Genomic DNA, 27801 nt, shown 5'->3' with positions numbered 1-27801 from the left:
GCTACGTCGGCAGTGAGGTCGCCGTGCCCCTCTTTCTCAAGTCGCGGTGCTGATGCGCTCAGCGGATCCCCTTCAGGAATATCTTCATTCTGGAAAAGCTTGTGTGCGCTAATGATTCGCCAATTGGGAAAAATCGAAACACCAAGCCATAAAAAGTTCTCAAACTCGATGGTGATGGGAAATATATCCCGGGAGTCGTTGAATCGGCTGAGGATTGTCGTCCATATTCGAAACTCATCATGTGTTGCTCCACCATCCAGGGGATCGCTATTGCTTGGCGAAGTGCCAATTACCTTCTCCAAAAGCTGGTGTTGCTCTCGGAGTGCTGCATTGCAAAAGATCGGTCGTATCGGATTTCGACACCCCTTCGAATATTCGTCCATGTTGAGCACGAATGTGGGCCTGTCATCGAGATCCAATAGCTGCGGAAGGGTGCATGTGTTGAGGACGTCAAGAGCAGCATCGTGCCGTTGGGCCTGGTGTAGGGTAGAAGGAGCTGTAGGCAGCGGTAACTGAAAGAACGAGCTACTCATTAGGGTCCAGATAGGAGATCGTGTCGGCCCTGCACGATGATAAAGCAAGGTACATTAGGAATAGGGAGGGCGTGCGTTCGTAGGGTCGATGTGCGACGTGCAACGTGAAAGGTCGCGATGAGTCTGTGCCTGGGCCATAGAAGACGCTTTGAGCGTAGTAGCTACGGTTCCTGTGGACGTGACTACCAAGACTGCGACAATCAGAGTATGATTGGCAGGTACATCATGATGCAGATGGTTGCAGACATTACCATGTCACCGATACATCGCATGCTGCTTAAAAGTATTACTTCCCCGTCGCACCTAGGCGAGCTCTTCCGCGAGCTGATTCATGGCTTCTCCAAGCCGGTAGGCATCATTTAGATGTCTGGGTGGCATTGCGACAGGCTTCTTCAACGTGGAAAAAAAGAGACATCAATCGCATGCGCGCGATAGAAACTCATGGGGCGAGCACGGTGTCGTCCAAAAGATGGGACGCTGAAGTAGATGTCGCGTCCACGGGTGCAGCCCGGGACGGCTGTGAATCACGCTACCAACATGCCTGGTTTAAAATGACGTCACGCGTTTTTAGCGCCATTACAGAATATTCTCCGCATCGCAGAATGACCAGATTGCTATGCTGCACGATCCAACAACAATCCTCTCTGATGTCTTGGCTGATGGTTCTTGTACGCTGGACCTGCGTCTTTGAATGGAGGGCATAAGCTGCTATTATGTTTCTATCCAAGACTTTGATGGAGCTCACGGCCGTTCGACTCCCGAGGTCCCGAGGCCCTTCTCACTGCAGGCATGGCATGATCCTATACAACTGACCATACAGACACCTTCAAATAAACTCTTGTTGCGACATTGTTAGTATACACACCCAAACGAGCCGAGGGAACTCAGTGACAGCCCACGGCTTCAACGACTCCGAGAAGCTCGTCAAATCAGGCGCCATGGAACGCGCAGAATTGAGGGGGAGAGAGAAAAAGACAAGAGAGTCGAGACCAAATGCTTGGAGTTGTGGCGGGGTAGAGGTGATTGTAGGCGGTTCAGTAACTTTCCAGATGTTAACGCAGTAGTAGTGGTGCTCTAGCTACAGATTAGCCCGAACGAGGGGTCTTGGAAAGAACTACAAGTTTGTTCTGGTGTGATACGCTAGCATACGCCTGAAATATACTCCCCGTGGTTGAGGATCGGAAGGAGAGATTGTGCGGGCTGGAAAAGAAGAAGTACGGGGATAACTTCCGCAGGGCGGACCGGGTGTTTGGGCCGCGCTTTGATGTGCGGAGTGTGGGCCCACGGACATTTTGTCAACGTCAAAAAGACCCATCTGGCGGACAGAATTCCTCGTCCTTGAGAAGAATTGCATGTGTCTCCACAGCGCGCAAACTTCATCGCCGATAACTTGGCGAGATGCTGAGCCGAGGTCGAGCGTGGTCAGGTTAAGAGACTGCCCAGGTGGTTGCCCAGGTGTGCTGGCAAGACTCGGCCAATCGCATCTTCACAACCCAGTCCGTCTATTTGGCTGTGGACGCAACTCCTCTTCTCTCCGCGCACTCTTCACCGGCCAATGTTCATGCATTCCTTGCTCAACCACCATCACTATAATGCATCTCTAACACGTGCAGAAGGTTCGTTCGCGTGGATCGAATGCCGAATGCGCCAGAGCCATGCGTCAATCCGAGCCCAAGCGGAAAGTGGGTTCGCGATGTCAGTGGCGCTCAACTGCCGCATTCAATAGTCTTCGAACCGGATCAAGTAAAGCAGCTCTTGATTTACTCAGGGGAGGGATCATGATCACAGCCCGTCCCGTACGCTAATGACTTACGTAGTGCAAGATCTACAAGGCCTATGCAGATCGATATATACCAAGATGCGCTTCCGCGACTGTTCCACCTGGTCGGCGACGCTAGAGCGGTGACAATGTAAAGATTTCGTGGTGGACTGCGATGCAACGTTTGGGCAGGATGACGATCTTGAGCTTCACGACTCGCGTTGGAAGAGTGGTTAAAGAAGGGTCGTATGCTTGCTTATCTTGATCGACCAGGGCCCTGCATTTCCTCATCTTTTGGTCGTGCTTGCTTCTTGTACCAAGGTCCAGCAACTGTCAATATGCGTCTCTCCATCAAGTCGCTAGCTCTTCTGAGCGTTCTCCCTGCGTCGCTCGCAGCACCCGCACCATCTCCAGCTGCGGCACCTGCACCGATTGCAGCACCAGCACCGGCCGTCGACGCAGTCCAGGGTCTGGATGAACGTCAACTGCTCAGTAAACTCACATCTGGTTTGACCTCCCTCGTTGGTGGCCTTCTCGGCCAATGCGACCAAGCAGTCAAGGACGGCGATGCCCCAAAGGTGCTCGACATCCTTCAGCAACTTCAGCCTACTTCGCGGCCAACGAACATCGAAGAGGCAGTCGCAAGGCATTCCCAGATCTGGGCGAGCCCGACCACGCGAACGGACTTTTTCGCCGCTGTTGCGACCCAGATAGCCGGTGGCCTTGTCCTTGACGAAACGCTAAAGGCCGCTTTCACCGGTGGTCTACCCTTCGGCGAGAACAGCATCGACAACAATAACCCAGCCACAGTCGGTATCTACCCCAAGAAGGATGCTGCTGATGCACCATACACACTCTCCGAGTCTGCGCTCCGGAAGGCACTCTTCATCCCACCTAGCTTCACCTACGGCGCGAAGCGCCCAGTGATCTTCGTACCCGGAACTGGTGCTTATGGAGGCACAAACTTTGCCAGCAACCTCAGGAAGTTGTTGAATGGCAAGAGCTATGCTGACCCTGTATGGCTCAACATCCCCGGCGCTATGCTTGCGGACGCGCAAACCAACTCTGAATACGTTGCCTACGCCATCAACTACATCAGTGCCGTCTCACGCACCAACAAGGAAAACATCGCCGTCATATCCTGGTCCCAGGGTGGTCTAGACACACAATGGGTGTTGAAGTACTGGCCATCAACCCGCAAGGTTGTCAAGGACTTCCTTCCCGTGTCTCCAGACTTCAAGGGCACTGTCATCGCGAACGCGATCTGCTTGACACCGAACAGCGACATCGCGCTCCTTCCCTGCGACCCCTCTGTTATCCAGCAAGAGGCTACCTCCGATTTTATTGCGTCGCTCAGACGCGACGGAGGCGACAGCGCATACGTACCCACTACGACCTTCTACTCCGCCCTCTTCGATGAGGTTGTGGAGCCTCAACAAGGCACCATCGCCTCCGCTTTCATCAAAGACGTGCGCAATGTTGGCGTCTCCAACAACGAGGTACAGAAGGTATGCTTTGGGCAGCTAGGTGGCTCTCTTTACGGCCATGCCGGCGTTCTGTTCAACCCTCTAACCTACGCGCTTATCGTTGATGCGCTTACGCACGATGGACCGGGCAATGTGGATCGCATTGATGTTAAGAGCGTTTGCAGTACCTACGCCGCTCAGGGTCTCGACCTTGATGATGTATTGGCTACTGAAGGTCTCATTCCTATCGCCGGTGCACTACTTTTGACCTACCCGCAGAAGATGTACGGTGAGCCTGCGTTGAGGGCGTATGCTAGATAGTCGCGATGCACAAATAGTCACGTCTCAATATTGCAATCAGTAATACATCTTGTAATTTGCTTCATCAACCTTGTTTAGCTATACTTTGCGTGGAAGCGTGCCCAAGCCGACAGCCCTACAGTATGAACTCGCACATAACAGCCTGAAAACCTGGTGCCATCAAATCAAGCACTAAGACAGCGCCTCATAAAGAAAAACCTAAACAGGTTTGTAGACTGCATGGGTATAGAGCGGGCGAATTGGAAAATTCACCACCAACGAAGACTCCAGGGTGTTCAATTTTCTTCTTAATCGAGGTGACAGGAAGAATTAGCGAACGAACATCAGTATCATAATAGCCAATTCAGCTCGCGCGCTGTTCGAGCTTGTCTCACTTCTTCTCCTTCTTCTTCCTCCCTCGCTTGCTGGCCGGTGCAGATTTTGTTGGTGGGTTATAGGACGGTTGAGGAAACGAACTAGTAATGTTCGAATACCCCGGATGATGCGCGAAGGCTGGCATACCCGGTGGAGTCGCATGCACACCCGGATGAGTCGGATAGCCAGGCGCTGGAACGGTTATCGCTTGTTGACCTGGTGGCTTCACTATGTTACCACCGGGCCCTACTACGCCCACTGCAGTGACGTCTTCTTTGGCGACACCATGGTCAAAGAGGAACTGATCCATCGCCGTGAGCGAAGTAGGGTTCTTGGCCTTGATAGCCCTGTTGATCTCCAGAATTTTGGCTACCTTCTCTGCTTTCGGGAGACTTTTGAAAGCCGGCATACTAGCTGCGAGCTGAGCTGTGTCGGTCCAGTCCGGTGTGGCAGTAGTCGCGGGGGTTTGGGGAACGGACTTGGCGATGCCTGAAGGTCTAGTGAGAGTCGGAAGGCCCGACTGAGTAGTGGGACGACGGTGAGAGGTACTTCCGGACTGCACAGGCTGCGACCGAGGCGCAACAGGGAATTTGTGTTGCTTGATCTTGAGCGTGGGCGCCTGGCCTGGCTGGAGGCATTGCGCCTGTACTAAAGATGGATAGCCCGCAGGCTGGTAAGAACCCAATTGTGGGGAGTACTGCTGGATGGACTGAGCCGGTGTATACATCTGCGCCGTAGGAGTCGGTGCCGGCGTTGGAAGCTGGGATGGCACTACACTTCGCTGCTGCCCGACCTGCTGTACGTGGTATGGAGTAAAATACTGCTGAAGAGCCGGACGCGGTGCTTGCGGCAATCCTGGGCCGTTCACAGTGTCATTAAACGACATCATCTCGTGTTGACGACCTTGTAGGGGACCCTGGGAGCCGGGTGACGGGTGTTGTAGTCCAAATCCTTGCTGCTGGTCGGGAAGCTGACCCTGTCTTCTTGCCCAGAATGCCTCGATCTCTTGGTTCCGACGTTGATAGTGCTGCAACTCAGGAATAGTCAAGGTTCCTGAGAGCCCAGGTTCAGTGAAGTCGCCCGGGTTTGCGTAGAGCAAACGAGGGTCGATATCGTGGTTCGTGGGTGGTCTTGCCGTCATCGCGAAGGTTGAAGTTCCTGGTTGATTATCCACAGATGAATGGGAATAGTTTGGCACTGATGTCCGCGTAAGTATCCACAATTAAGCAAAGAGTTCGCTGTAAAAGAGTCTACGGCCTATGTAGCAGTTGAAATTTGGACAGCGTAGAGAAATTGATGGTGTATATATGACATTACCGAGATGAAGGAGCGGAACTGTGAACAGTGTGTGTTGGATGTAGGGCTTAAATGGGGTGAAGAGCGTTGTGCTTGTGACGGTGTGGTAGCAAATCTGGTGAAAGCGCGTACATACCTCTCGCGTTTTCGGGCGCAATCTGCATGAGGCGTACACTCTCGTACTTCTTCCATGCTTCACTAGGCTGCGCATTGCGATGTAGCAGCTCGTAGGGTCCCTTTAGCTGCGCCCGCCGGATGAGAAACCTCGCCAGAGGCTGCAGGTTATCCGTGAGTCCATTAAGCTCGGCTGGGAGGCTTTGATGTCTACGTTCGATCGCGAAGAACACGCGCTCAAAAAAGAGATCGTCGCCGTCGATAGAGGATTTCTGAATCGGATCAGCACCCCGACGGCGGTCAAAGTGAACAAATGAGGGAACTTACAGGCTGGAAGCTAGAGGTCTCGAGCGCTCGCTGGACGTACGGCTCAATGTCGAGATCGTCACGCAACAAGTGCTTGAAGGCGTAGCGCAGGTAGGGTGTGAGGGTCTGCGCAACCCATTGCGGATAAACGGGGAGTATCGGAGCGCTCATTCTGACGTTCCTGTGGCTGGGAAAAATGTCGTTGCGCGGTCGGTGAGGGGAAATGTTGAAAGCGGCGACGAGGATTTAAGAAAGTGAAATCATAGTATGCGAGACAGTTCATCGAATTCACCACGACAAAGCTGCGACAAGGATCGAAGACAGTGAAGGGCAGAGTATATGAGACAATTTCCCTGCTTCACTACGAGAACCAGCGACAAGAATTGATGGTGCGAGATAGCCTACCGAGTTCATCTCGACTTCACCACGACTTCCGTAGACCTCAGTGGACGAACTTTGCTCTATAGCATGTCGGAAGCTCGAGACGGATGACAACAACGATTGTCTTCGCCTACGAGCCGCATCTTGCGCGAGAATAGTTTGACCATGATAATCAAATCCATGCAGATAGATCAGTCGTTGTTCTAGAGGCGTTGCTTGGAACTATCCGAAGTAGTCTTGTAACTGGGTAGAGCGCCGAGGCGGCTCAGCGAAAAGATGAAAATGGGGAAGAGCCTGTACAAGGCTTCGCCTGCGGCAACAAGTGCAGCGCTCCATCTCTAGGAGAAGCTGTCGAGTGTCTGAGTTGTCTAAAGTGATTCGAGATGATGATAGTTAACGGATGTCAAGCGCAGTCGCGTCCACATACGGGTAGGGGCGCGTCACGGACGCGACTAACAAAAGCGGGGCGATGACGCACTCACCATCATCTGCCTGCCGACAAATTCGCACCCCATCAACGCTCATTCATTTTCAGTACGAATCTTTCACGCCAAATATCTGGCTCTTACTCGTCGCATCTCGCAGCTTTTGCATGCTGACGGGTTGTCTCAGACCCCACGGCGAAGCCAAGGCACCAACACGGCGCAGCGCAACTCGGGCGCATAATACGCACATGTACACGTCCTTCTTCTTGGCTACCATCGATCGCATCCAGCGAGTACTTATCCACTGCGTAAGCTTTCAGTGTGGGCAGTTCAACAGTGCCGTATAGGGAAGAACATCGTATGGCTGCATGGCTACTTTTCCTCTCGACAAGAGAGAGCCATATCAGCACAGCTACGCTGAAAGATTCGGCTACCTGTGTCTTGGCCCTTCTTTGTCAGACCGGGTCATTCGTAGGATTATCGTTACTCTGACCTAGCGGCGAGGAGAGACAATGGATGACGGCGTGGGGCGTAGTCGACTTTCACTTTTTTTAGCCAGCCACTGACACGAAGACGCGACACTCCACCGGCCACGCCATGTTTCTTGACCGTTCCATGAGGACAAGCTGAGAAGGAAATCGATATTTGGCCACAGTTCGGGTCCTGCACCAAGGCAAGAAAGACGCTTCATTGGTACCAGCTATGCAGAGAGAGAAGGTTGAGTGAGACCACCAGTGTATAGTTATATACGCGAATATGCACTCTCCGCTGCGGTTTCACTCCAACTTCACTTGACCATTTCGCCCCAATTTTGTCTCTCATAAAGGGACAACTCTGACTCCTTCGACTCTTCTAAGCATCTCCCAAACAACCACCGACTACATCAATTTACTTACTCTCGAAACACCAAGTCAAGATGAAGTTCGCTCTTTTCATCAGCACCTTGCTCTACACTGCCACTGTCCTAGCCGCTCCTGGAGCTGTACGTCTCTCCATACCTTCGGCCTAAAGACTTTATTGACACCATCCTACCAGGTCTCCCTCAACCGCTCCTTCAAGACCATCGCAGTCCGCGACAACGATAACGTCGAGGGTACTGTGCAAGTTGCCTGTATCGAGTGTCCATGTGGAGTAAGTCTCCTCATCGTCGGCCTTTTCCTCTGCAGGGCGGCGCATGGAGTTTTATCAAGATTCACTAACGGCGCCTCCAGGGCTTTACTGGCGCTTGTGAATGCGTCTCGGGGGGATGCTGCTGCGATGATGACGGCCATGTCGAGGTGCCTGAGGGTGGCTGGAAGGCTTAGACAACGGCCGTGGCCAGCGCCCTAGCAATCGTTGTCCAGTCTTTGGTCTAGCTGTCATTTCTTTTCACGATGGCCTCAGGCAGTATACCGTCTTGAGTATGTTGGTGGGTACTGCTGTTTGCATCCACCCATTGTTACGAGACGAGTGGACAACGAAGTTGGAAACATGATTTCAAACATCTTCTTGATTGAGTCTCAGGCATTGTCACTGCCTAGTCATATAGTTTGAGACATATATCCATGATCCTTGAATCCTGTCATTTGACGTGAAGTCGTACATCCATCCCTTATACATCCACATGCTTGCACCCCAGAAGACCTCACTCAGGATACGTCCATTCCAGTCTTGTAGTGACAAAGCACTCCTCAAGAACGAGGCCAAGTGCAGTTCTGCTTGAGACAGCAGCCGTTGACGACACATGTGCAGCCACCGTAGAAACCCTAGACGCATATTCATCAGCCAGGTACAGTATTGTTCGTTCTGCGAAAGATAGCAGAGGAGATAACTTACGTTGCATGGACACTCGACACATGCCGTGAGAGTATCGGCGACTGTGGCACCGCCGCCATCAACGCCGGTGTCGGCCTCGATGAAGGAGCGCTTGAGGGAGATCTTTGGGAAGTGACTGTCAGTAATAGTCTCAAGCAGAATGATGATACATGGGGATTAGAACTTACAGCTCCAGGGGCGGCCATGGTTGTTCCGAAGAGGAGAGTGGCGATGATGGTGGTAGCCTTCATGTCTGCGACTTGGTGCTTGGTTGCTGGATGTAATGGAGATTGCCGTACTGAGTGTGATGGAAAGTCTGAAGCAGTTGATGATTGTGAGCGAAAGCAAGGTGAGGATCTTCAGCAAGGAGAAGGAACGGGGGATTATATGCTGTGTGCGACTGCTTCCCCAGAATGCGGGTAGCTAGCGTAGAAACTTCATACAGCAAGCACGCCCGTGTTGAGCTTGTTGAGCTTGGGCTTTTGCGGTCTTCTAGACCGCGAGTGACTGCCATTCTCACCCGGCAGAAGATTAATGTGCTCACGGCAGGAGGCGACCGGGCGATTGCGGCTTCCAGACTACGTCGGGCACCTGGGCCTGCCACGCATCACTCCTGAAAAGCCCGGCTTGGAGCAGAAGTCCGTCTCCTATTGTACCGAGTCCATGGTCGAAGATTCTCTCGTTTGCCATACAGAACCGCTCGAGGAGCGAATTCGATGATGCTTTAAGGGTTCCTGTGACTTCCAAGCTCTTACTGAGTCCTTTCGATCGTGTCTGCCGTGACAATGTGCTAGTTCAAAACATGTGTCTTGAGCTGACCACGGGATCCTAAAGTCATTCACTTAACTTCGGCTAAGAAGATTGCGAGACTGATACAGCAACGAATTCGGTAATGCAGTCGACTAGCGCGACTGTACGTAGATACCACTCGCGAGACGAACTCATGGTAATTCAAGAAAAACGAAATGGCTTCTACAAATGGAGAGCGGTATTGCTCGACGAGAGCCCGCCTTATTACAACATGTTCAAGAAAGCGAACGAATAAAGGAGGTCCTGGAGCAAGTAATTCGGATTGGATGGCTTGTCAGCTTCGGACGGATTTGTATATAGAGGAAGATAGAGTCAGTCCATTGAATCTTCGAGGAAGGGAGGGTTATGCCGTTATGTTCATGTTCGCTGCGGGGTCAAGTCGAATAGAAAGTAAAGGGAGTGGAGTGGTGGTTGCGACTGACTGCAGGTGCCAGCACGTGCCGCGTGCGCAAAGACAGCCGTCCGGGGTCGTTTCGTGACCACCTGGGCAAACTTCGCGCTCTCATTGCCTACTATCAGATATCTGTGCATGCCCATGTCCAATGGACTCGTTGAGCGGCGCGTCTTCTTCACGCAGCAGCAAGAACATCTGAACGGTCTAGCCTCTGCGCTGCAGGGTCCCACACCTGATAGCTTCACGTCGACGTCATCATGCCGAAACCGCGACGCGCAACGCCCTCTTCAACAGGCTGTCGCGGCCAGCGAGGACGATATACCACCTCCAATATGAGGCTGTGCTCTCTACGACACTAACATTTAGCCTCTGCTAACATTGTATGCCTCTCTGGATCAAGTCGTCGGCTTCCGCGCTGCCCGCATTCCAGCGATCACCCAGTCACATCTCTCGAATTGCGCGCATCGCTTGTGGCAGACACATCGCAAACATGTCGACTGATACAAAGCAGCAGAAGAACGCAAAGTTTGGCCATCTGCCTCTATCGACATCTGGACCACAGGAGACTAGTCTGACTGTACTACACGCACACTCCTTCCAGTAGCCATACGACTGACACGCTGTCCAGGGCAATGCACTTCTACGAACACCCTACTTCAACAAGGGCTCGGCCTTCACCAAAGAAGAGCGCGATGTCTTCAAGCTTCATGGCCTCCTTCCCACCAACGTCCAGACCCTCGACGAGCAAGTCAAGCGCGCATACGCCCAGTACTGCTCCCGACCGAATGACCTCGCCAAGAACACCTTCATGACGAGTCTGAAGGAGCAGAACGAAGTATTATACTACAGGGTATGCGACGGTTGATGGTGTCGGTCATGGCATGGCATGGCTGACGGCTGCAGCTCATCCTTGACCACCTCAAGGAGATGTTTTCGGTCATCTATACCCCCACTGAGGGCGAGGCGATTGCCGACTATTCCAAGATCTTCCGGCGACCTGAAGGTTGCTTCCTCAACATCGACGATGCAGACCGCGTCGAGGACGATATCAAGCAATGGGGAAATCCCGACGATATCGATGTGATAGTCGTGAGCGACGGGCAACAGATACTCGGCATTGGCGATCAGGGTGTAGGAGCCATCCTCATCAGCATAGCGAAGCTCGTCATCTACACTCTGTGCGCAGGTATACATCCTTCGCGAACACTCCCTGTGGTCCTTGACTGCGGCACCGATGTCAGTAGAGAGACCCGAATCAGATGCGCATTGCTAACGAGAGTAGAACAAAGACCTTCTCAACGACGAGCTTTATCTTGGCATGCGAAAAGAGCGAGTATATGGCGAGCGATACGATGACTTCGTCGACAAGTTCGTAAAGGCTGCGAGAAAACACTACCCCAAAGCCTACATCCACTTCGAGGATTTCGGATTGAACAACGCGCGAAGGATTCTGGACAAATACACACCTGAGATCGCATGTTTCAATGACGACGTACAAGGCACCGGCTGCGTAACGCTTGCAGCTATCATGGCAGCTTTCAAAGTAAGCGGAACCAAATGGGAAGAAGCTCGCTTCGTCATGTTTGGCTCGGGGTCGGCAGGCACGGGGATTGCGGACCAGATCCAAGATGCCATCGTCCAGAACACCGGGAAGTCGAAGGAAGAAGCCGGGCGCCAAATTTGGTATGCTTCTTTACACACTCAGTCCAGGAGCCCACGCTGACCCCAGTATAGGTGCGTCGACAAGCCTGGTCTGCTTTTACAAGGCAAGAAGGATCAGCTCACTCCGGCCCAACTTCCGTTTGCGCGAGAGGATAAGGAGTGGGAAGGCAAAGAGCATGGCGATCTTCTATCTGTCATCAAGGAGGTGAAGCCACACGTTCTCATCGGTACCTCGACCAAGCCAGGGTCTTTCTCAGAAAACGTCGTTCGAGAGATGGCGAAACACGTCGAGCGCCCTGTCATATTCCCACTATCGAACCCAACCAAACTCCACGAGGCCAAGCCGCAGGACTTGTTCGACTGGACCGATGGCAAAGCGCTGGTGGCAACCGGTTCGCCATTTCCACCGGTCAAGCACGATGGCAAGGAATACGATATCTGTAGGTCTACAATTTTCGTTCCGTAATGATGTTGCTGACCGCTTCAAGCTGAATGTAACAATTCGGTAACGTTCCCTGGCATCGGCCTCGGCGCTGTCCTCTCCCGAACCCGCCTCATGACTCCCGCTCTCCTCGTCGCAGCCGTACAAGCCCTTGCTTCGGAGGCCCCCGTTCTGAACAACCGCGGAGCCGGTCTCTTACCAGACGTCGAAGACGTGCGCGAAATCAGCGTCCAGATTGCGAAGAGTGTGATCAAGAAGGCCGTGGAGGATGATCTGGCCCAAGAGAAGGATATACCAAGTGACGATGCAGATCTAGAGGAGTGGATCAGAGAGCAGATGTGGGATGCAAAATACCGTCCGTTGAAGTTGGTCGAACACAGCAATGCTACTGCACATGCGAGAGGAGAAGCAGGCACAGCGAGTGGGCAAAGAGAAGCAAAGCACTAATGGTAAAGGGACATACATTGCGTGACTCTTCGTCACCAATCTGATGTATCTTCTCGCCCAGCGGTCCTTTCTTTCTCATTCAATCATGACATCGAAACACGTACTGTATTTGTTCGCACCGTCAAAATTCCACACCCATACCATCATATGCCGACCCTTCTCCATACACTCTGGCCTATACCGGAACATTAGCAAGAGAACTCCTCCGATCAAATCTATCCTCGCTCCTAACAACACAGTACCAACGAAAAGAAGATGGACTTACAAATGCACCGTCTGCCAATTTCCCTTATCTTGCAGCGCCGGCGGCGCCGTGACCTTCAGATCCGCCGGGTACGCAAAGCTCTCCTCGCTAAAGCCATTGTCTTGCACAAGATTCTCTTTCGTGAATTCCTTCACATCTACAATTTCCTTCTCCTTGCTGACAGCCCAATAAACAGAAACGCGCCCCGGATCGCCCTTCTCCACGCCGCCGAAATTACCCCGGCTGTGCCCGTTGCCGCCGAACATGAGTGTTATGGGGGAGCCGGCTGCGGCTGTTGCCATGGGAGCGGGAGCGGTATGGTAGGGTGGTTTACTACCAGGCTCTTGCGGAATCGTAGGAGTTAGGTATTGGGCTGGTGCACGTTGGCGGGGGTGGCAGGCGTGCGTGTCCCCCTTTGAGGCTGCGGCGGGGAGATCCCATAGATCTGTTGACGATTAGCAGAAGGACGCTGGTGGCTAGTAAATAGGGTACGCGGACATTCTATGCCTTCATCTCTCCAATCGCCTGGGTTCTGACTTGCGCGCGGCCAGCCGTGGCATAGGTGTGCGTTATAAGGCATGCTGTAGGAGAGTCAACTATGTCGCTTCCGCTATTAGTATGTGCGATCAAATGCTATGTACGTACAGGGGATCAGGGGATCTAGGTGGCGTTTCGAGTGCTGCGGCTGCCATCTCGGCTTTGATGCCGGTGTTGTTGTGGTTGGTGCAGTGCAACCATGAGTGAGCGGAGGCTGTGGTGAGCAGCGTTATCGCTGTTGCTAGAGTGATCAGCTTCATGCTTCTTAGGTAAACGAAACACTGGGCTGATTTTGCGATATGCAAAGAAGGGAGATATGCGGCTACGTAGATCTTGTACTCGAGTTTTGGCAATGAAGTTTCGCTATAGAGCGACGGTTCTGTGAATTTAAGCACGTGGTGTGTGAGAACAGCATTGATAGGGACGTAGGTGATCGTAGAGATCATAACTGCGGTATTGACAATACACCCGTTGCTATTGTTAATCATGGAATTGGTCAAAGGAAATACATCACAACAGCATTGTACGTGGAGTTGCTGTATGGGCACGATTAACATTGAAGGAAAAGACATTGAGAAGAGCTATGTCAGAGACATGCTAGTCGAGCATTCAATATTTCGCTAGCAGCATATTGAAGCGTCAAAAGCAGGTAATCCAAACGACTGTCATTAATCACATGATCCGCCCGTTGGCGCCAAACATTGAGCAACAGAAACCCCTGTCATACGCTTCATAGCATAATCCTTATCCCTTCTTTCCGCTTCAGGCCTCGGTTCCTTTCAGAACTGCACTGTGTTCACATCTTCATATTCCAACCCTGTGTCCTTCACGCCGCCAGCGGCCATCACAGTCTGTTTCCCCAGCGACAGCAACGTCTTTCCAACAATCCTCTTGATGACAAACCAAGTAATGGAGCTCATCCCCACAGTCCAGTCTTTGTAGAAGCGTAGAACGTGCATGACGTACATATGCACGAAGTTGTCATTGACCTCTTCGCCAGACATAGCTTCGTATGCAGCCTGCGCGATACGCATCATGACACGAGAAGTAATCTGAAAGCACAAAGTCTCAAGTGCAAACGCACCCCACCTCTTGAATAGCCTGGGTCCAGTGTCTCCCAATGCCTCGCCGAATGTGCGCCGGGGTTGGTATGCTGACTCGCGGTACGTGGTGTGTAAGCGTACTCTTCTGGATCTTTCAGAGTCTGTTGCACTTGGGAACCATGTTGATGGCAAGAAGAGTGTTAATCCGGGGAAGGTGATGTTTATTGGGCCCAATGTTGCTGGAGCTTTGTACTGGGCGACAGGCTCGCCGGGGGCACTTGAGAAGGTGGATGAGCGACGGTAAAGACCTTCTTCTGAGTCACACTCGTATGTTGCGGAGTGGAGTGTGGATTTCTCTGGTGTGAGCATCATGTGCACGTAGGGAATTGCGAAGGTGAGTGCGAGGAGGAAGGGTAGGCGAACGGTGATTTCGAAGAGGAACAGGGTGACTATTACGGCTACGAGGATGTGGAGCTGATACCAGTTAGCGATGCGACTCTAGTTATTCTGGTTGAGGGAATTTTTCTTACCGCATACGATTTGAAGAGTTGAGGCAAAGATTGTTGGTTGTCTTCGAACGCGCTCTTGCACTGCGATATTGAGTCCAGAGGTTCGCTCCCATGTCTCGAACCGCGGCTTTCGCTCGCAGTGATCTGGCTCGATGAATCGTCGGCGTCATAGTAGCAACTTTGGTGCAAAGAGGGCAGGTCGCGAGAATGGCTGATACTTCCTAGTCTTTGCGTGCTTGAGTGCACTTGGCTGGGTGTGTAATCATGCGAATGTAACGGCATGTTCCTAGATTCGTCGCAGACGTCGTGCTATACTTTGACAGATTAGAGAAGTTGTTTTAGCTGTGTGTAGCCTGGAGTGGGTGTGCTTGTGATGTTTGCAGTGGAGTAGAAAGCGGACAAAGAATTGCACTCAACGTCGGGATATGAAAGGCCGCACACGACAATGCAGACTGACGACAATGGCTCAAAGAAGTACTCCTCGTGATCTGGAAAGATGCATGCATGGATGGGTTGTTCAATGGTGAGTTTGTTGGATGTGTGCGCGTGGGATGACAATCTGAATGAGCAGTTACGACTGCGAAATTCGGACCAGGGGTTGCAAAAATTGACGACAATGACCAGTTTGGGTATATAAGAGGATGTACAAAAGTGTTCGAGAAACGCTATCATCGCGGTCGCTCGTAAAGTCCGTCGCCGTTCGCCATTACCGTGCTACCGCACACAAGCCCGTCGTTAAACGCTTTCCCGCGCCTCGGTCTCCCATATCAGAAACTTTACATTATGTTCGTAATCCTCATTGTTGTAGTAGTGACCGCCAATAGCGTGATCTAACAGTTCTCTCGCAAAGTAATCGTCTTGTCGTCTTATGAATTTGCAGAACTCCTCGTACTCCCTCCCCAGTACGAATTGAACAAAGCATTCGTTCATGACGAATTTGGTGGCATGCGCAATGTCCTCGATATCTCTCATGGATGGGCTGACGACTTGAGACAAGAAAGATGAGATCGCTGCAGTCGTCGCGGAGCCGCTCAGGGATGCAAGATAGGCGAAGACAGTGGTTATGCCACGCTCTCCGAACGACGATCGTATCCGGTCTTCGCGGTCTTGGCTCGTTCGGATTTCAGCCAGTACAATCAGAGTCCTGCTCCCCAGGCGTTCCACATCGATGTGATATGAGCTCTTTTTCTTGCAATCCGGACCGTTCCGCGCATGTGCGTTCACCCCCGCATCGTGAAAATCGATTTTGAGGGCCGGGGTTGCGTTATTCGCTATCAGATGCCGGTTGAGGTAAGCCACAAAGTGGTTGCGCAGGCTATGCGTGGCCGTGGGGACTTTTTCGGATAGCACGGCAACTGCGAAGTCGTCTGTAGGGTTCGAGATGGTGGGAATGAAGGCTCGAGCTAGGTCCGTGCCCAAGCGATGCGCTAGTCGGTCGTCGCCAAACACATATTTCTGGTAGTCCTTGAGGGAAAACGGAAATGCCGTCTCGTCGCGGCCGACGATGTTGTGCAGCGAGAAGACATCCTGAACCATTGAGACTCGAGGGATGCGAGACCCTAAAAGATGAAATTTCGTGGGTCAAAGAGAGTGCGCGAGCATTTTGAGGTCCGCTGGCCATGTAGTTAGCGGCGACCACCGTCTGGATTTCGACCTGCCAAGAACGGGGCTGTGTAAATGTCACTCTTCTCGAAACCGCCCGTCTTTGACTAAAATGCCGCACAACACGTCATATGCTAGCCTCTCCGATGGACTTGGATTTATGGTAGGTTGAAGCTCCATGCTGATATCCGGATCGTTGCAGATCAATGCTGCCGACTGTGCGACGAGGGGCGAGTGCCGCGTGTCGCTCTTGCCCTTTCACATGTCACCCACTGAGAATTGTCTACAGGGCTTCAAGTGCAGTGTGCGCGGTGGAAGCGAAGGCGACACCTATCAAAAAGCGGTGTCTCCGAGCGCTAGATGACAGTAAGAAGTTTGGAAGCGCCGTCGGAACAGGAACCGCCAGACGGAATAGGTTAACAGGTGCGGAACGATCGTTGCGAAGAAGACGACAGAAGATGGCGGATAGAACGTCCCGTATAGTAGAGCATGTGCCATGTTGTACATATGCCACGGCAAGCTACAACCCAACAAGCAAGTGCGTGAAAGCTTATTCAGAGAGCACGATGCTTGGCGATGCTTCACGCGTATCCGCTCCACCCGTGGAACTCAAGGGCGTTGTCAATGTCACTTGCCGATTGCCAAAAGGCACGACCAGGATTGCTGAACGGAGCTACGCGCCCCGACATTCGCTAGCGGGGTGCTTTCGTTTTCTCATGGCGTGTCTGCGAGCTCCTCGGAACTACTTAGGTACCTAGGTAATGTCAAAGGAAACCATCGCCAACGACTTCACGCAGTTCCACGTAACGCAATGAAAGATTCAGCATGGTTAAATTCCAGGCATCCCCTGAAACTCGGCCGTGATTGGTCTCAAGGTCTATGGGGTCAGACCTTTCAGGAGATATAGCGTTGCCGGAGTTGGGGTAGTCTGTGCGAAAATGGCTCATCGACTGTGCAGCAAAGTCACGCTCACCGTTGAGAATTTCTGAACGGAAGCACGATGGATGACGCCACGAACATGTTCAATCCGTACTCTCAAGAGGTGGTAATGCCGAATGAAGGGCGCTTCGTGCTGGTGACACGTAGGTAAGGTAAAGCAGTATGCTACGCTTCTCCCCACGTGTGGGGCGCGTGGGACGCGAGTATGTAGGCGGGGCGTGTACCACGTCTACGAATTCAGGATCATGTAGACTGGACCCAACCTTGGACCGATCATGTGCGCTCCTCACCGTTCAAACATACACTGAACGCCTGGGCATCTAGACCGCCCCTTATCATGCTGCGAACTGCCAGCTTGTATTGTCCGTGGAGCGAGATGCAGGGGCGCTCGCTTCTGTGGGTAATGGTTGTTGCTTGTCGAGAGACAACGATCGCGCTCGGCTGGATAGGCAGCCACTGCGCAAGAGGGTACTAGGCAATTGAAGAAGTCGCATCGCGACCGCAATGACTGAGAGTGTCAGCAACACACGAGTGGTGTGACTTCCATCCCAAACGCGCGATGTCGGCAGCAATATCGAATGTCAGTGGCACCACCAGCTTCACGAGCTTGAAGGGCGCAATCGCAACCGAGACATGTATTAGATGAAGGCTGCGGATACTGACTGCAGAGGCAACTGGCGCGTAGACGGCGCATTTGACATGATCTCGTGTCGAGCGACTGAGTCAACCCGTTGATGATGGAGCGGAATCACGAATCGCGTTTTGCCAAGCTTCGGAAGTTTCCTTTCGAGCTTCCGACACGCGTCAACTTGTGCTACCAACACTAACGCGCGCGGCGCGGACACATCACGCGTCAGCTCGGCTCGGCCCATCGCATGTCGTGACGATTGAACGGGTATTATCTCTAGTCTCCTATCTACTTCCAACATCCTCATCTTCGCAGTGGCCGACCTACTCGATCGCGATCTTCACCGAAATGGAACCCTTGGTCGTTTGCGCAACGATCAAGTCGTGGTCGTACGAAATGTCCTCCTTCACGGTGTCTACAAGCTTCGCCCTCGGAAGAACATTGAGGCACATGTACGCGCCCATAATGTACAGCTCACAGTACGCCAGTTGTTCACCAATGCAGCTGCGGCTTCCCTTTCCGAATGCAATGAGCTTCTTCTGGAGCGCATAGTTTTGCGATCCATCTTCCAACAGCCAACGCTCGGGAAGGAACTCGTCAGGGTCGGGGAAAAGCTCCCTGTTCCAGTGGTTGATCATGGATGTCATACCGATAGGTGTACCCCTTGGAATCACCCAGTCAGACTTGCCATCAGCGGATACATAGTGCAGGTCCTCCTGGCGCGCGATTCTGGCAGATCGATGAGACACGCCGGGCATCATACGCAAACACTCTTGCAGAACAGCCCAGAAGTAAGGCACCTTTTCCAGTTCAACCCACTTCACAGTCTGTGTGTTGATACCAGCGGTAGCGAGATCAGCCATCAGTCTCTGGTAAATCTCCGGCTTTGCGAGATTCCAGTATGTGAATACAGTAAGAATAGCCTGCGGTTGCTGTTAGCTCTGGCTCGTTGACGACGGCATTCATCGGATACTTACAGCAGTAGTTTCGGTACCAGCAAGCAAGAAGTTGAAACCTTCACCGTTGTAGCGGAACTTCTCCTCCTCTGACATGGTCTTGTTCTTGCCCATGACCTCAGCGAAAACACGTCCATTTTCGGGGTTCTTCAAAGCCTGGCCGATGTACTGAGGAATAGTCACGTTCATGACACGCATGACAGCCTTGATATCTTCACCGAGGTAATCGGCCATGAACGGCAGGACCTGAGCCATCTTTCGGCCCAACGCGTTGTGACGCATCATATACGCACTCTTGAAGAACGACTTGACCCAGGTTGCGAAGTTTGGCTCCCAACCTTCCTGTGCAACAAAACCCATGGGCTCACCGAATGCGTACTGAGAGATGACATCGGCAGTATAGCAGTTGAACGCTTCCTTGACATCGAAAGCGGTCTTGCCGGCATAAGTAAGCATCTTGTCTGCCGTCATTACGGCAAATTCATGCACTTCGCCTTCGAGCTTCAACATCTGTTGGCGCGAAAAGAACTTGCTCAATGGAGCCTTGCGGGCACGGTGGAGGTCATGGTCGACAGTCGAAAATCCGGTCACTGAAACAGGTCCGGCTCCTCCAGTATTCAATTGATGCTGCCACTTGTCGCGTGGACGTCCAGGACCGGCATAGATCTCATCCGTGAAGGCAGGGTCGGAGCAGTGTAGTTCGTCTGGGTTTATGCGTACGATGGGTCCATATTGCTCATGCATGCGGGCGATGACTTTTCCATAGCGTCCTCCGAGCCACCAGTCGTGGTACGCTTCGTACAGGTAGGTGGCAGCTGCGATCTTCGGGCCAGGGAATTTGGCGAGTGGATGGAAGGGCGAAATGTTGTATAATGCAATGGCAATTCTATAGCCGACCCAGAGTAGGACGAGCCAAGCCACCATCGCGAGTGAGAAAACTGACTTGGAGCCCTGGGAAAGGCCCGAATGGTCGTCCATGTTGGGGAGGTTTGGCAGTTTGGCGAGGCACAACTGCACAAAGGGGAGAACGTGATTGCATGGCGATGTTTCAGCGAGGGCAATGGTATATACCGCAGTGGTGTCTCTAGGCGACTGATAGCTCAACAGGGTCGATCCTTTCTCCTTCCAATCGCTGGGTTTTGCAGTGCATCCGCACCTGGCGATAAAACGAGCATCGCATGTGCAGCGCCGAAGATGCCCCGTATCGACTCCACTAGGTTTTCATTCAGCGATCGACCATTGGTGCTCCAAGACCCTGGAGGATCATAGCGCCACGTGGAAAGGAAGTTAACACGCTCAAGTGGAGATGCGCGCTGTCCACAGCGGGAATACTGTCTCTTTTAGTTAAGCTGGTTTGGGACTCAAAATTCTTCACTATCAGACCCATGAGGATAAGAAGGGGTACAACTTCGCCGATGTATGCGCACAGATGGCGCATTTAGGTCTAGGTACCCGAGGACCTGGGACAGGGCTGTAGAAAAGATCGGGGAACCTGCATTCTTCTATTTGTTTTCGAGAATTTGGTCGCCAGGCCTCCTGCCTCAGGCAGAATACGACTCAGGCCAGTCATGAACCCTGACAACACGTGTGGAGCCGAACATGAGGTCTCCTGCTTATCCCCTGCTTATTCATGCAGCCAATGACCCTCGAGTCGGAAAGTTGCGGCGTGCCGCCTGTCATAACGGCAAGCGGATGAGGCGCCCGGCAGTGGCCCTTGGCGCTGTGGGTCAATACCTGGCCTAGACTGTTTCACCGTCGGCGACTCTCCGCCGGCACGTTACCAGTTCTTTTCAAGCCTCAAGTCAGTCTCTTCGTTACGACTCACGCTGCATGATTGCTCGAGATTGATGGCGCTTCATTACGATCGTCACCTCGCGTAGGTCAACATTGCTGCATGCGTATCCGGGGAACGCGAACGCACATCCGGAGGGAATAGTTCAGGTGTTCGGCCAACGTTTGTGGCAATGATCCTTACGATCTCCACTGTTGAACGTTGACAGGCAAGGAACTCTTTTCGGTCCGCCGGGCTAGGCCCGCTAACCCAACGGGTATGCCATCATTACGAAAGCCAAAACAGTTTTGACGAAGACAGGAGACGGGAGACATGGATCAGGTTTTAACAATACACTGTTGCCCCGACTCATCGCCCCGACTTCATCTCTTCGTTCTTTCCCTTTCTCCAGTTCTCACGACAGGACCCACTCTTTTAGTACTCCGTTCATTACTTTGCATCTCTCCGGACTTCGAGTGATAGCTTTGGATCGGGGTCTTGCCTCCGCAGGTCAGGATGGTGGAAACAATCGATATAGCGATGGCCCGGAGCGGTCGCGACTCCATGATAGCGATGTCATGTCTGTGGCTGCTCTTCGCCTCAACTGTTGCCCTTCGATTCTATGGGCGCATGCGTGGACCTGGACTCGCACTGGATGACATCTTCGCCGGTGTTGCGCTGCTCTTGTCGACAAGTACTATCGGCCTGAATGCCTACGGTATGCATCAATCTCGTGGATAGGCAGAACTCATAATAACATCCAAGCAGTCTTCACGATTGGCGTTGGTTACGACCTAGATCCTACCTCTGACAAATTTCCCAAGCGTAAGCCTGCTCTGGTGGCTATTACATCCGGTGGAGATGGTGAACTAACTACCTAATAGTGATGAACAACCTCCCGGTCGTCATGCAGATAACCTTTTCCTTCACTTTGATCTACATCTGGTGTCTTGCGGCTCTCAAGCTATCTCAACTAGCCCTCTACCACCGCGTCTTCCAACTGCAACTGCGCCTTGCAGTCTACATCACTGCCGGCATAGTCATTGCATGGGCTGTCATCTTCAACTTCGTCTTCATCTTCCTCTGCGACCCCATCTCCCAACAATGGACCCTTCAACGAGTTGGACACTGCATGGATCAGATCTTGTTGCTCAAGTGTCTGATACTGACAAACATGGCGACCGATCTCATGATCGTAGTCATCCCAATCCATTGTGTATGGCAGTTGCAGATGCGAAAGACGGAAAAGTTTGCCGTGTTGGCTTGTTTCGGTTTGGGTCTCGCTTGCGTGGTTATCAGTATTGCGCGTTTCGTTCTCATTTTCACCGTCGGTAAGTACTCTCGATCTGACGAGAAAGAGAAACACGACTGATATTTTGCAGATCTCATTAACAACCTCACTGGTACATCGGGTACCACATTCATGCTTTGCACCGTCGAGCTCATGCTTGCTGGTCTCTGTATCAACATTCCCATGTTGCGCCCCTTCTACCTCCAATGGCGCAAGACGTACAAGAGCCAATCAGGAAGCCACAACCTCAGTGCGATCAAGCGGTCGAACACTGGTGGACTGGGGTCGCACCAGCAACCAAGGCCTGGGCACTACACCCAGTGGATGGAGTTGGTAAGTCTGGTCCAATATCTTGCGACACAGAAGACAAGACTAATCAGATGCAGCACGACAAGGATCAAACAAACATCACCGTCACAGGCGACGATGCCAGCTCGGAACGAAAACTCACCGCACCAGAGCCACTGCCTTTCGATGCGATACAAATATCCAAGGATTTCAAGATTACCCGAACCTAAGTATAGAGTCGACTCAGCATCGCCATACCCGTATCAAAGATAGGCAGTTGGGTCTCCGACGCGATCATGTGAAAGACGAAGCGTGGTCCCAAAAGACTCAGCGGCATGCCCTTTAGCGGCATTCACACTCACCCGTCGCGACGTCGGTGATAGCCACTGCGCAGCTGCCCAGAGCCACGTCGAAGAATGTTGCAGGGAAAAGATTTAGGACCTGGCAAATCCACCGCGCAAGGAGATTGGGACCGTCCAGCGGCAACCCACATTGCAGCACATGTACAATATAATGATATGAAGTCTAGAAATGCAAGAGACGAGAACAAAAGTCGTGAACATTTCTTCATAGTTCGCTGATGCAATAAAGCCTACCGTAAACACCCCGCTCATCACGTCGTTCGTCTCTACCCGCGTCCCATGCTGATCGCGGGGTCTCGCCCACGATAACGCACGATGTGTAGATCAGTTCGCGCGGGAGTTCTCACCGACAATCAAGACCCATCAGCAGTTCGCGCATCACGCACGGTTTATAGGTTCGCCACCCACATTTCAAACGGCCCGCTGCGATGATGCGCTGTCTATCACGAAATCTTGAAATACGACCTCCCCACTCCCCTCCGCGAATATACCGATAATCGGTCCTACGAAATCTTTGTCGCTGAGGTCCATTGTGGGTACTTGGGCAAACTCCTTGGGCTCTCCACTGTCGGCGCGGTAAGATAGCTTGTACTCGGTCTCTGAATATTCGAATGTGAGCTTCAGAGACTGGGGTGCGGCGTCTAAGTCGGCGGTCTCTTCGCGATCGATGCTTTTTGCTTTGTTCAAGACGTGGAGACGAACTGTAGAGGAGGAGCCGTTGTTCGAGGTCATGTATGATAACGAGAGGAAGCGATGTTCGTCTTTGTATACCGCCAGTCCTGCACTGGTCGGTGTAGAGCTGGATGCGGCAGGTAGCAGGATGACGCTGCTTTCTCCCTTCAGCAGACGTTGACGTTTACCAACAAATGACGGCGATGCATTAGCGGACTTCAGACCGTCTGGAGAAGCGGTGAGCGTGATCTGCCGTTCGCTGATCTTGTAGCGCGACAGCTCGGGGTCGTGGATGTAGAGAAAGTCAACGCCAGGTGCGGCAGTGAGTCTCCTCGATGGATCCGGTACAACACTCAAGTTCTCGATGTTCGTCTTCGCGCGATCGAAACTGAGCCAGCCATCATGACTCCACGTCCCTCTTGTAAGAAATGTTTCGCGTCCAAGCCCGTATAGGTTGGGAGCGCCCATTCTGATTCCAAGACAAACACCCCACCATTGCCCTTCCTTATCTTCAAATGCCTCACAATGACCTGTGGCTTGCACGTGCTCATTTGTCCCCGCGGCGCTCAATATAGGGTTCTTGGGCGATGCTTCCCACGGGCCTTCGAGACTTTTGCTTCGCGCCATGGTGACGCTGTGCCCCTCATGCGTACCCCCCTCCGCAATCATCAAGTAGTAGAACCCATCTCGGAAGTAGATGTGTGGGCCCTCAGGGTATATACCACCGGTGCCATGCCACAGTTGCTTCTCCTCGCTCAATTTCTTTCCTGTCTTGACGTCAATCTCGAAGAGCGTGATCTTGGTTTCCGGACCTGGAGACTTGGAACCGCAGAGATACGCCTTCCCGATGTTTGGGTCGAAGAATAGACTGGGGTCGATGCCGTAGAAGTCGAAGTAGACGGGGTCGCTCCACTTGCTGGCATAGATGTCTGTGGTGGAGATGATGAAGTTCTGCAGTTCACTCTCCTTGCCCTCCTCCCCGTCATTCACCACGTTCGTGCACACGATGTAGAAAGTGCCATCGTAGAACCGTATAGTTGGTGCGTAGAGACCGCCTGTTGCGTAGAGGTGGTCCTCATTTTCCAGACCGTGGATTAAGGTGGAGGATTTGGAGAAGCTCAGCTGCTCATGTCGGTTGATAGCATTGCCGATCTGGTGCCAGTGAATGAGATCCTGTGATGTATAGATTGGCAGACCAGGGAACAAATGGAACGTTGAGTTGACGAGGAAGTATGTGCCATCGACGAGGACCAGCGAGGGGTCTGGAGCAAAGCCTCCAATGATAGGATTGATTGCCGGAGTGTCTTCCATGTTGGTGGTGGCGCTACTCCAGGATATGCTCTGAGATACGAACCAAGTTATCTACCCAGGAAGAAGGATCATAGACTATTCTTGGTGCGCGCGAAGGCATATAACTTGCTGGTAGTCGTACGGTTGGCACAACGATATTATGCCCGCCGGGTAAATGCGCACGATGGTCGTGTGAATGATCCTTGGCCCTCCTGCGCCATCTCTTGTCGGTAACATGTCACGCTTCCGTCCAAGAGTGCATGTAACAAGCCTTGGGATGCGGAAATTCTTTTACGAAGGTATCTAGTGGTATATATAAGCGTTGGTAGAAGAATATACTTGCCGAGGTACGTTCGATATCTTTAGGGGGGTTTGTGTGCTCGAAGACTCATCAGTGTGTCGTCAACATGATCGACATGTCGCAGTGAAAGGGTCCAGGACCCAGGTGGAAGGAACGACCCCGGCACAAATGAAACTCGAGTGTAAGGTGTGGCAATTCCCGAAGCTGTGGTGTCTAGACGCGCTCTTGGTAGAGCTGGTAGTCGCGCAAGCCACGAAGTGTCTGGGAGTTTGCTGGGCTGTCATCTGATCTGAGATGAGGATCCAATCAGAACACCGTCTACTAACTGCGTTGGGTATAGCGACTGGGAACAGCCCCACATTCCGAGCATTGGCAACAAGACACCGGCAATACAGGGCGGCAATACTCACTGTCTCACGTCCAACCTCATTCAAAAGGCCTGATAAGGTTCATCTTTAGCCGGTACAACCCCATGGGGTTGCTCGCACGACTAGTTGGTTTCCCCGCATTCGACTATGGGCTTAGTGGCATGCCTCTAGACTGGTTCACTTCGGCCTCATTCCACGATGCCTAGAACTATCAAGACCGCAGCGCCTTGGTGGCGCGAGGCATAACAAAACAAAACGAGAAATGAGTGCTTGACTGCGGGACAAGGTAAGGCAAATATGCGCATTCACCCTGCTTGGCTTCATCCCGAACCCAATTTTGGCTATTGAAGCGTGCCCGCGAGGATAGGTGAGATCTGAGGAGCTGGGATGGCATGTATAGAGGATACTGTACGTGGCGCGGTGTCGAGGGTATATATGCAACAGTGACCCATGCAGCTCATGTCTGTTTCTCGCAGCGGCAGCTCCACTGTCTTCCTCCACAAGAGCAACTTCTACCTTTCAAGATGGTATCCTTCCGTCCACCCAAGACCACGCAGAGCGCTGTGCCCCTCAAGCCGCCGAAAGGGCACTTCTTCTTCGCTGGTCGTGCCTATCCAAGAGTCGCATGGTGGAAGCGAGCCAACCTCCGCAGACTCTACATCTACATTGTCGTTCTCATCTTAACGAATACCGCCAATGGCTTCGACGGGTCCATGATGAATGGTCTTCAGTCTCTGACTTACTGGCAAGACTACTTCGGCGAGCCTCGCGGGGCTATGCTCGGCTTCTTCAACTCATCCATGTCCCTCGGCTCACTCATCGGTCTCTTCTTCACCCCCTACCTCATTGATTGGAAGGGTAGGAAGATTGGCGTGGCGATTGGCTGCGTTATCATGTTGATCGCCGTTGCCATCCAGACTGGAGCGCAGAACATCGGCATGTTCATTGCTGCCAGACTCATCTTGGGTTTCGGAGACACCATTGTTCTTGGATCCGCGCCGTTATTGATCGCAGAGATTGCTCATCCACAGGATCGTGCTATCTTGGTTACACTCTCTGGTGCGAGCTACCACTCTGGAGCCTTCATCGCATCCTGGGTAACATACGGAACGCTCCAGCTAAAGGTACATTGACTTCTCACCATTGTGCATTCTACTGTCTCTACTTCACAGAAAGGTCGTCTAACACTTTACAGAGCGACTGGTCATGGCGACTCCCATCTCTTCTACAGTCGATCTGCTCCCTTATCATCCTCGGCTTCATTTTCTTCATGCCCGAGTCTCCACGTTGGCTGTGCAACAAAGACCGTCATGAAGAAGCCCTCGCCATGTTCGCCCGCTGGCACGGCGAAGGAGATGCCGACGACGAGTTTGTTCAACTCGAATACGCCGAAGTGCGCGCTGCCATTGCTCTCGACAGAGAGCACAACCGAACCAGCTGGTCCGACTTCCTGAAGACCAAAGGCAACCGCAAGAGGATCATTATCATCACTGCTATTGGATTCTTCAGTCAATGGAGTGGCAACGGTCTGATCTCGTATTACCTAAAGTATGTCATGGACAACGTTGGTCTCACGGATCCCCAGACGCAACTGGGAATCAATGGCGGCATGAAGACCTTAGCGCTCTGCGAGAACTTCCTCTTTGCCTTCTTGGTTGACAAACTTGGTCGACGTCCGATCTATCTCATCTCCACGATCGGAACGTTCGTCATGTTCAACATCTTCACAATCATTTCTGCCCGGTACGACATCGAGCCTCGGGCCCCTCTCGGCAAAGGCTTCATCGTTAGTATAGTAAGTTTTACCTGCTAGTCTTCTACCCTTGGGCCGACCGAGAACGCTATGCTGACCTTGACATGCAGTTCTTCTACGGTATCTTCTACGACATCAAGTCCGGTATCATGGCTGGATACACTACTGAGATCCTGCCATATGGTCTTCGTGCCAAGGGATTCACATGGCTCAACTTCTGCGTTACAGCAGCTCTCTTCTTCAACCAGTTCGTCAACGGCATTGCGCTCGATGCACTCGCGTGGAAGTACTACATCTGCTACTGCGTCTTCCTCGCTTTTGAGATCGGCGTCATCTACTTCTGCATTGTGGAAACCAGGTACACACCCATGGAAGAAATCGCCAAGTTCTTCGATGGCGACGATGCTGTTGATGTTGGCGAGGCTGCGTTGATGGACGTCAAGGAGCAGGGTATTACGCGTGGAGAGAAGGACGGGTCTGTGTCGCACATCGAGGAGGTTACAAAGTAAGAGGGCTGCGTCGCTGGGCTGGATAGCGTGTATGCGATGTCGGATAATTCGTTAAGCTGAAATGATACGCATCAAACTTGATGAGCAACCTCTGTGCCAAATTCTGGCCTTCAGCGAGCGACTGATCTCACCTAATGCGATGGTTCAGTTGCTGTCGCACGACAAAAGCCGACCATGGTGAATACTGTGCAAAGTTCAAAAGCAAATTGCGCGCACGAAACCATTGTCATGGTG

General features: G+C 52.4%; 10 protein-coding genes across 10 annotated transcripts; 4 read left to right on the top strand and 6 right to left on the bottom strand.

Moving 5' to 3' along the window:
* Positions 1-2630: 2630 nt before the first annotated feature.
* On the top strand, positions 2631-4079 carry J4E83_001269 (uncharacterized protein; the record flags this gene model as incomplete). Its single annotated transcript, XM_049328226.1, has 1 exon — positions 2631-4079. One exon carries the CDS (start codon positions 2631-2633, stop codon positions 4077-4079), a length of 1449 nt encoding a protein of 482 aa, XP_049192744.1.
* A 370-nt stretch (positions 4080-4449) lies between these two features.
* Positions 4450-5574, bottom strand: J4E83_001268 (uncharacterized protein; the record flags this gene model as incomplete). The annotated part of the gene is made up of 1 exon (XM_049328225.1): positions 4450-5574. One exon carries the CDS (start codon positions 5572-5574, stop codon positions 4450-4452), a length of 1125 nt encoding a protein of 374 aa, XP_049192743.1.
* Positions 5575-5797: 223 nt separating this feature from the next.
* J4E83_001267 (uncharacterized protein) lies at positions 5798-6320 on the bottom strand (the record flags this gene model as incomplete). The annotated part of the gene is made up of 2 exons (XM_049328224.1): positions 5798-6115; positions 6171-6320. The coding sequence occupies 2 exons, from the start codon at positions 6318-6320 to the stop codon at positions 5798-5800; spliced, it is 468 nt and encodes a 155-aa protein (XP_049192742.1).
* A 4123-nt stretch (positions 6321-10443) lies between these two features.
* Positions 10444-12504, top strand: J4E83_001266 (uncharacterized protein; the record flags this gene model as incomplete). The annotated part of the gene is made up of 6 exons (XM_049328223.1): positions 10444-10530; positions 10582-10803; positions 10857-11189; positions 11236-11636; positions 11688-12055; positions 12104-12504. 6 exons carry the CDS (start codon positions 10444-10446, stop codon positions 12502-12504), a joined length of 1812 nt encoding a protein of 603 aa, XP_049192741.1.
* A 75-nt stretch (positions 12505-12579) lies between these two features.
* Positions 12580-13050, bottom strand: J4E83_001265 (uncharacterized protein; the record flags this gene model as incomplete). The annotated part of the gene is made up of 2 exons (XM_049328222.1): positions 12580-12679; positions 12770-13050. The coding sequence occupies 2 exons, from the start codon at positions 13048-13050 to the stop codon at positions 12580-12582; spliced, it is 381 nt and encodes a 126-aa protein (XP_049192740.1).
* Positions 13051-14064: 1014 nt separating this feature from the next.
* J4E83_001264 (uncharacterized protein) lies at positions 14065-16373 on the bottom strand (the record flags this gene model as incomplete). Its single annotated transcript, XM_049328221.1, has 2 exons — positions 14065-14802; positions 15579-16373. The coding sequence occupies 2 exons, from the start codon at positions 16371-16373 to the stop codon at positions 14065-14067; spliced, it is 1533 nt and encodes a 510-aa protein (XP_049192739.1).
* A 1956-nt stretch (positions 16374-18329) lies between these two features.
* J4E83_001263 (uncharacterized protein) lies at positions 18330-19940 on the bottom strand (the record flags this gene model as incomplete). Its single annotated transcript, XM_049328220.1, has 2 exons — positions 18330-18929; positions 18984-19940. 2 exons carry the CDS (start codon positions 19938-19940, stop codon positions 18330-18332), a joined length of 1557 nt encoding a protein of 518 aa, XP_049192738.1.
* A 1423-nt stretch (positions 19941-21363) lies between these two features.
* J4E83_001262 (uncharacterized protein) lies at positions 21364-22542 on the top strand (the record flags this gene model as incomplete). Its single annotated transcript, XM_049328219.1, has 5 exons — positions 21364-21451; positions 21499-21558; positions 21618-22064; positions 22116-22357; positions 22411-22542. 5 exons carry the CDS (start codon positions 21364-21366, stop codon positions 22540-22542), a joined length of 969 nt encoding a protein of 322 aa, XP_049192737.1.
* Positions 22543-23085: 543 nt separating this feature from the next.
* J4E83_001261 (uncharacterized protein) lies at positions 23086-24657 on the bottom strand (the record flags this gene model as incomplete). The annotated part of the gene is made up of 1 exon (XM_049328218.1): positions 23086-24657. One exon carries the CDS (start codon positions 24655-24657, stop codon positions 23086-23088), a length of 1572 nt encoding a protein of 523 aa, XP_049192736.1.
* A 1172-nt stretch (positions 24658-25829) lies between these two features.
* J4E83_001260 (uncharacterized protein) lies at positions 25830-27567 on the top strand (the record flags this gene model as incomplete). Its single annotated transcript, XM_049328217.1, has 3 exons — positions 25830-26429; positions 26501-27100; positions 27169-27567. 3 exons carry the CDS (start codon positions 25830-25832, stop codon positions 27565-27567), a joined length of 1599 nt encoding a protein of 532 aa, XP_049192735.1.
* Between the last annotated feature and the right edge of the window lie 234 nt (positions 27568-27801).

Source organism: Alternaria metachromatica (genome assembly GCF_023757995.1).
Source record: "Alternaria metachromatica strain BMP 0045 chromosome Unknown scaffold_2, whole genome shotgun sequence".
NCBI classification, from domain to species: Eukaryota; Fungi; Ascomycota; class Dothideomycetes; order Pleosporales; family Pleosporaceae; genus Alternaria; species Alternaria metachromatica.
This window is presented reverse-complemented; position numbering and strand designations above follow the sequence as displayed.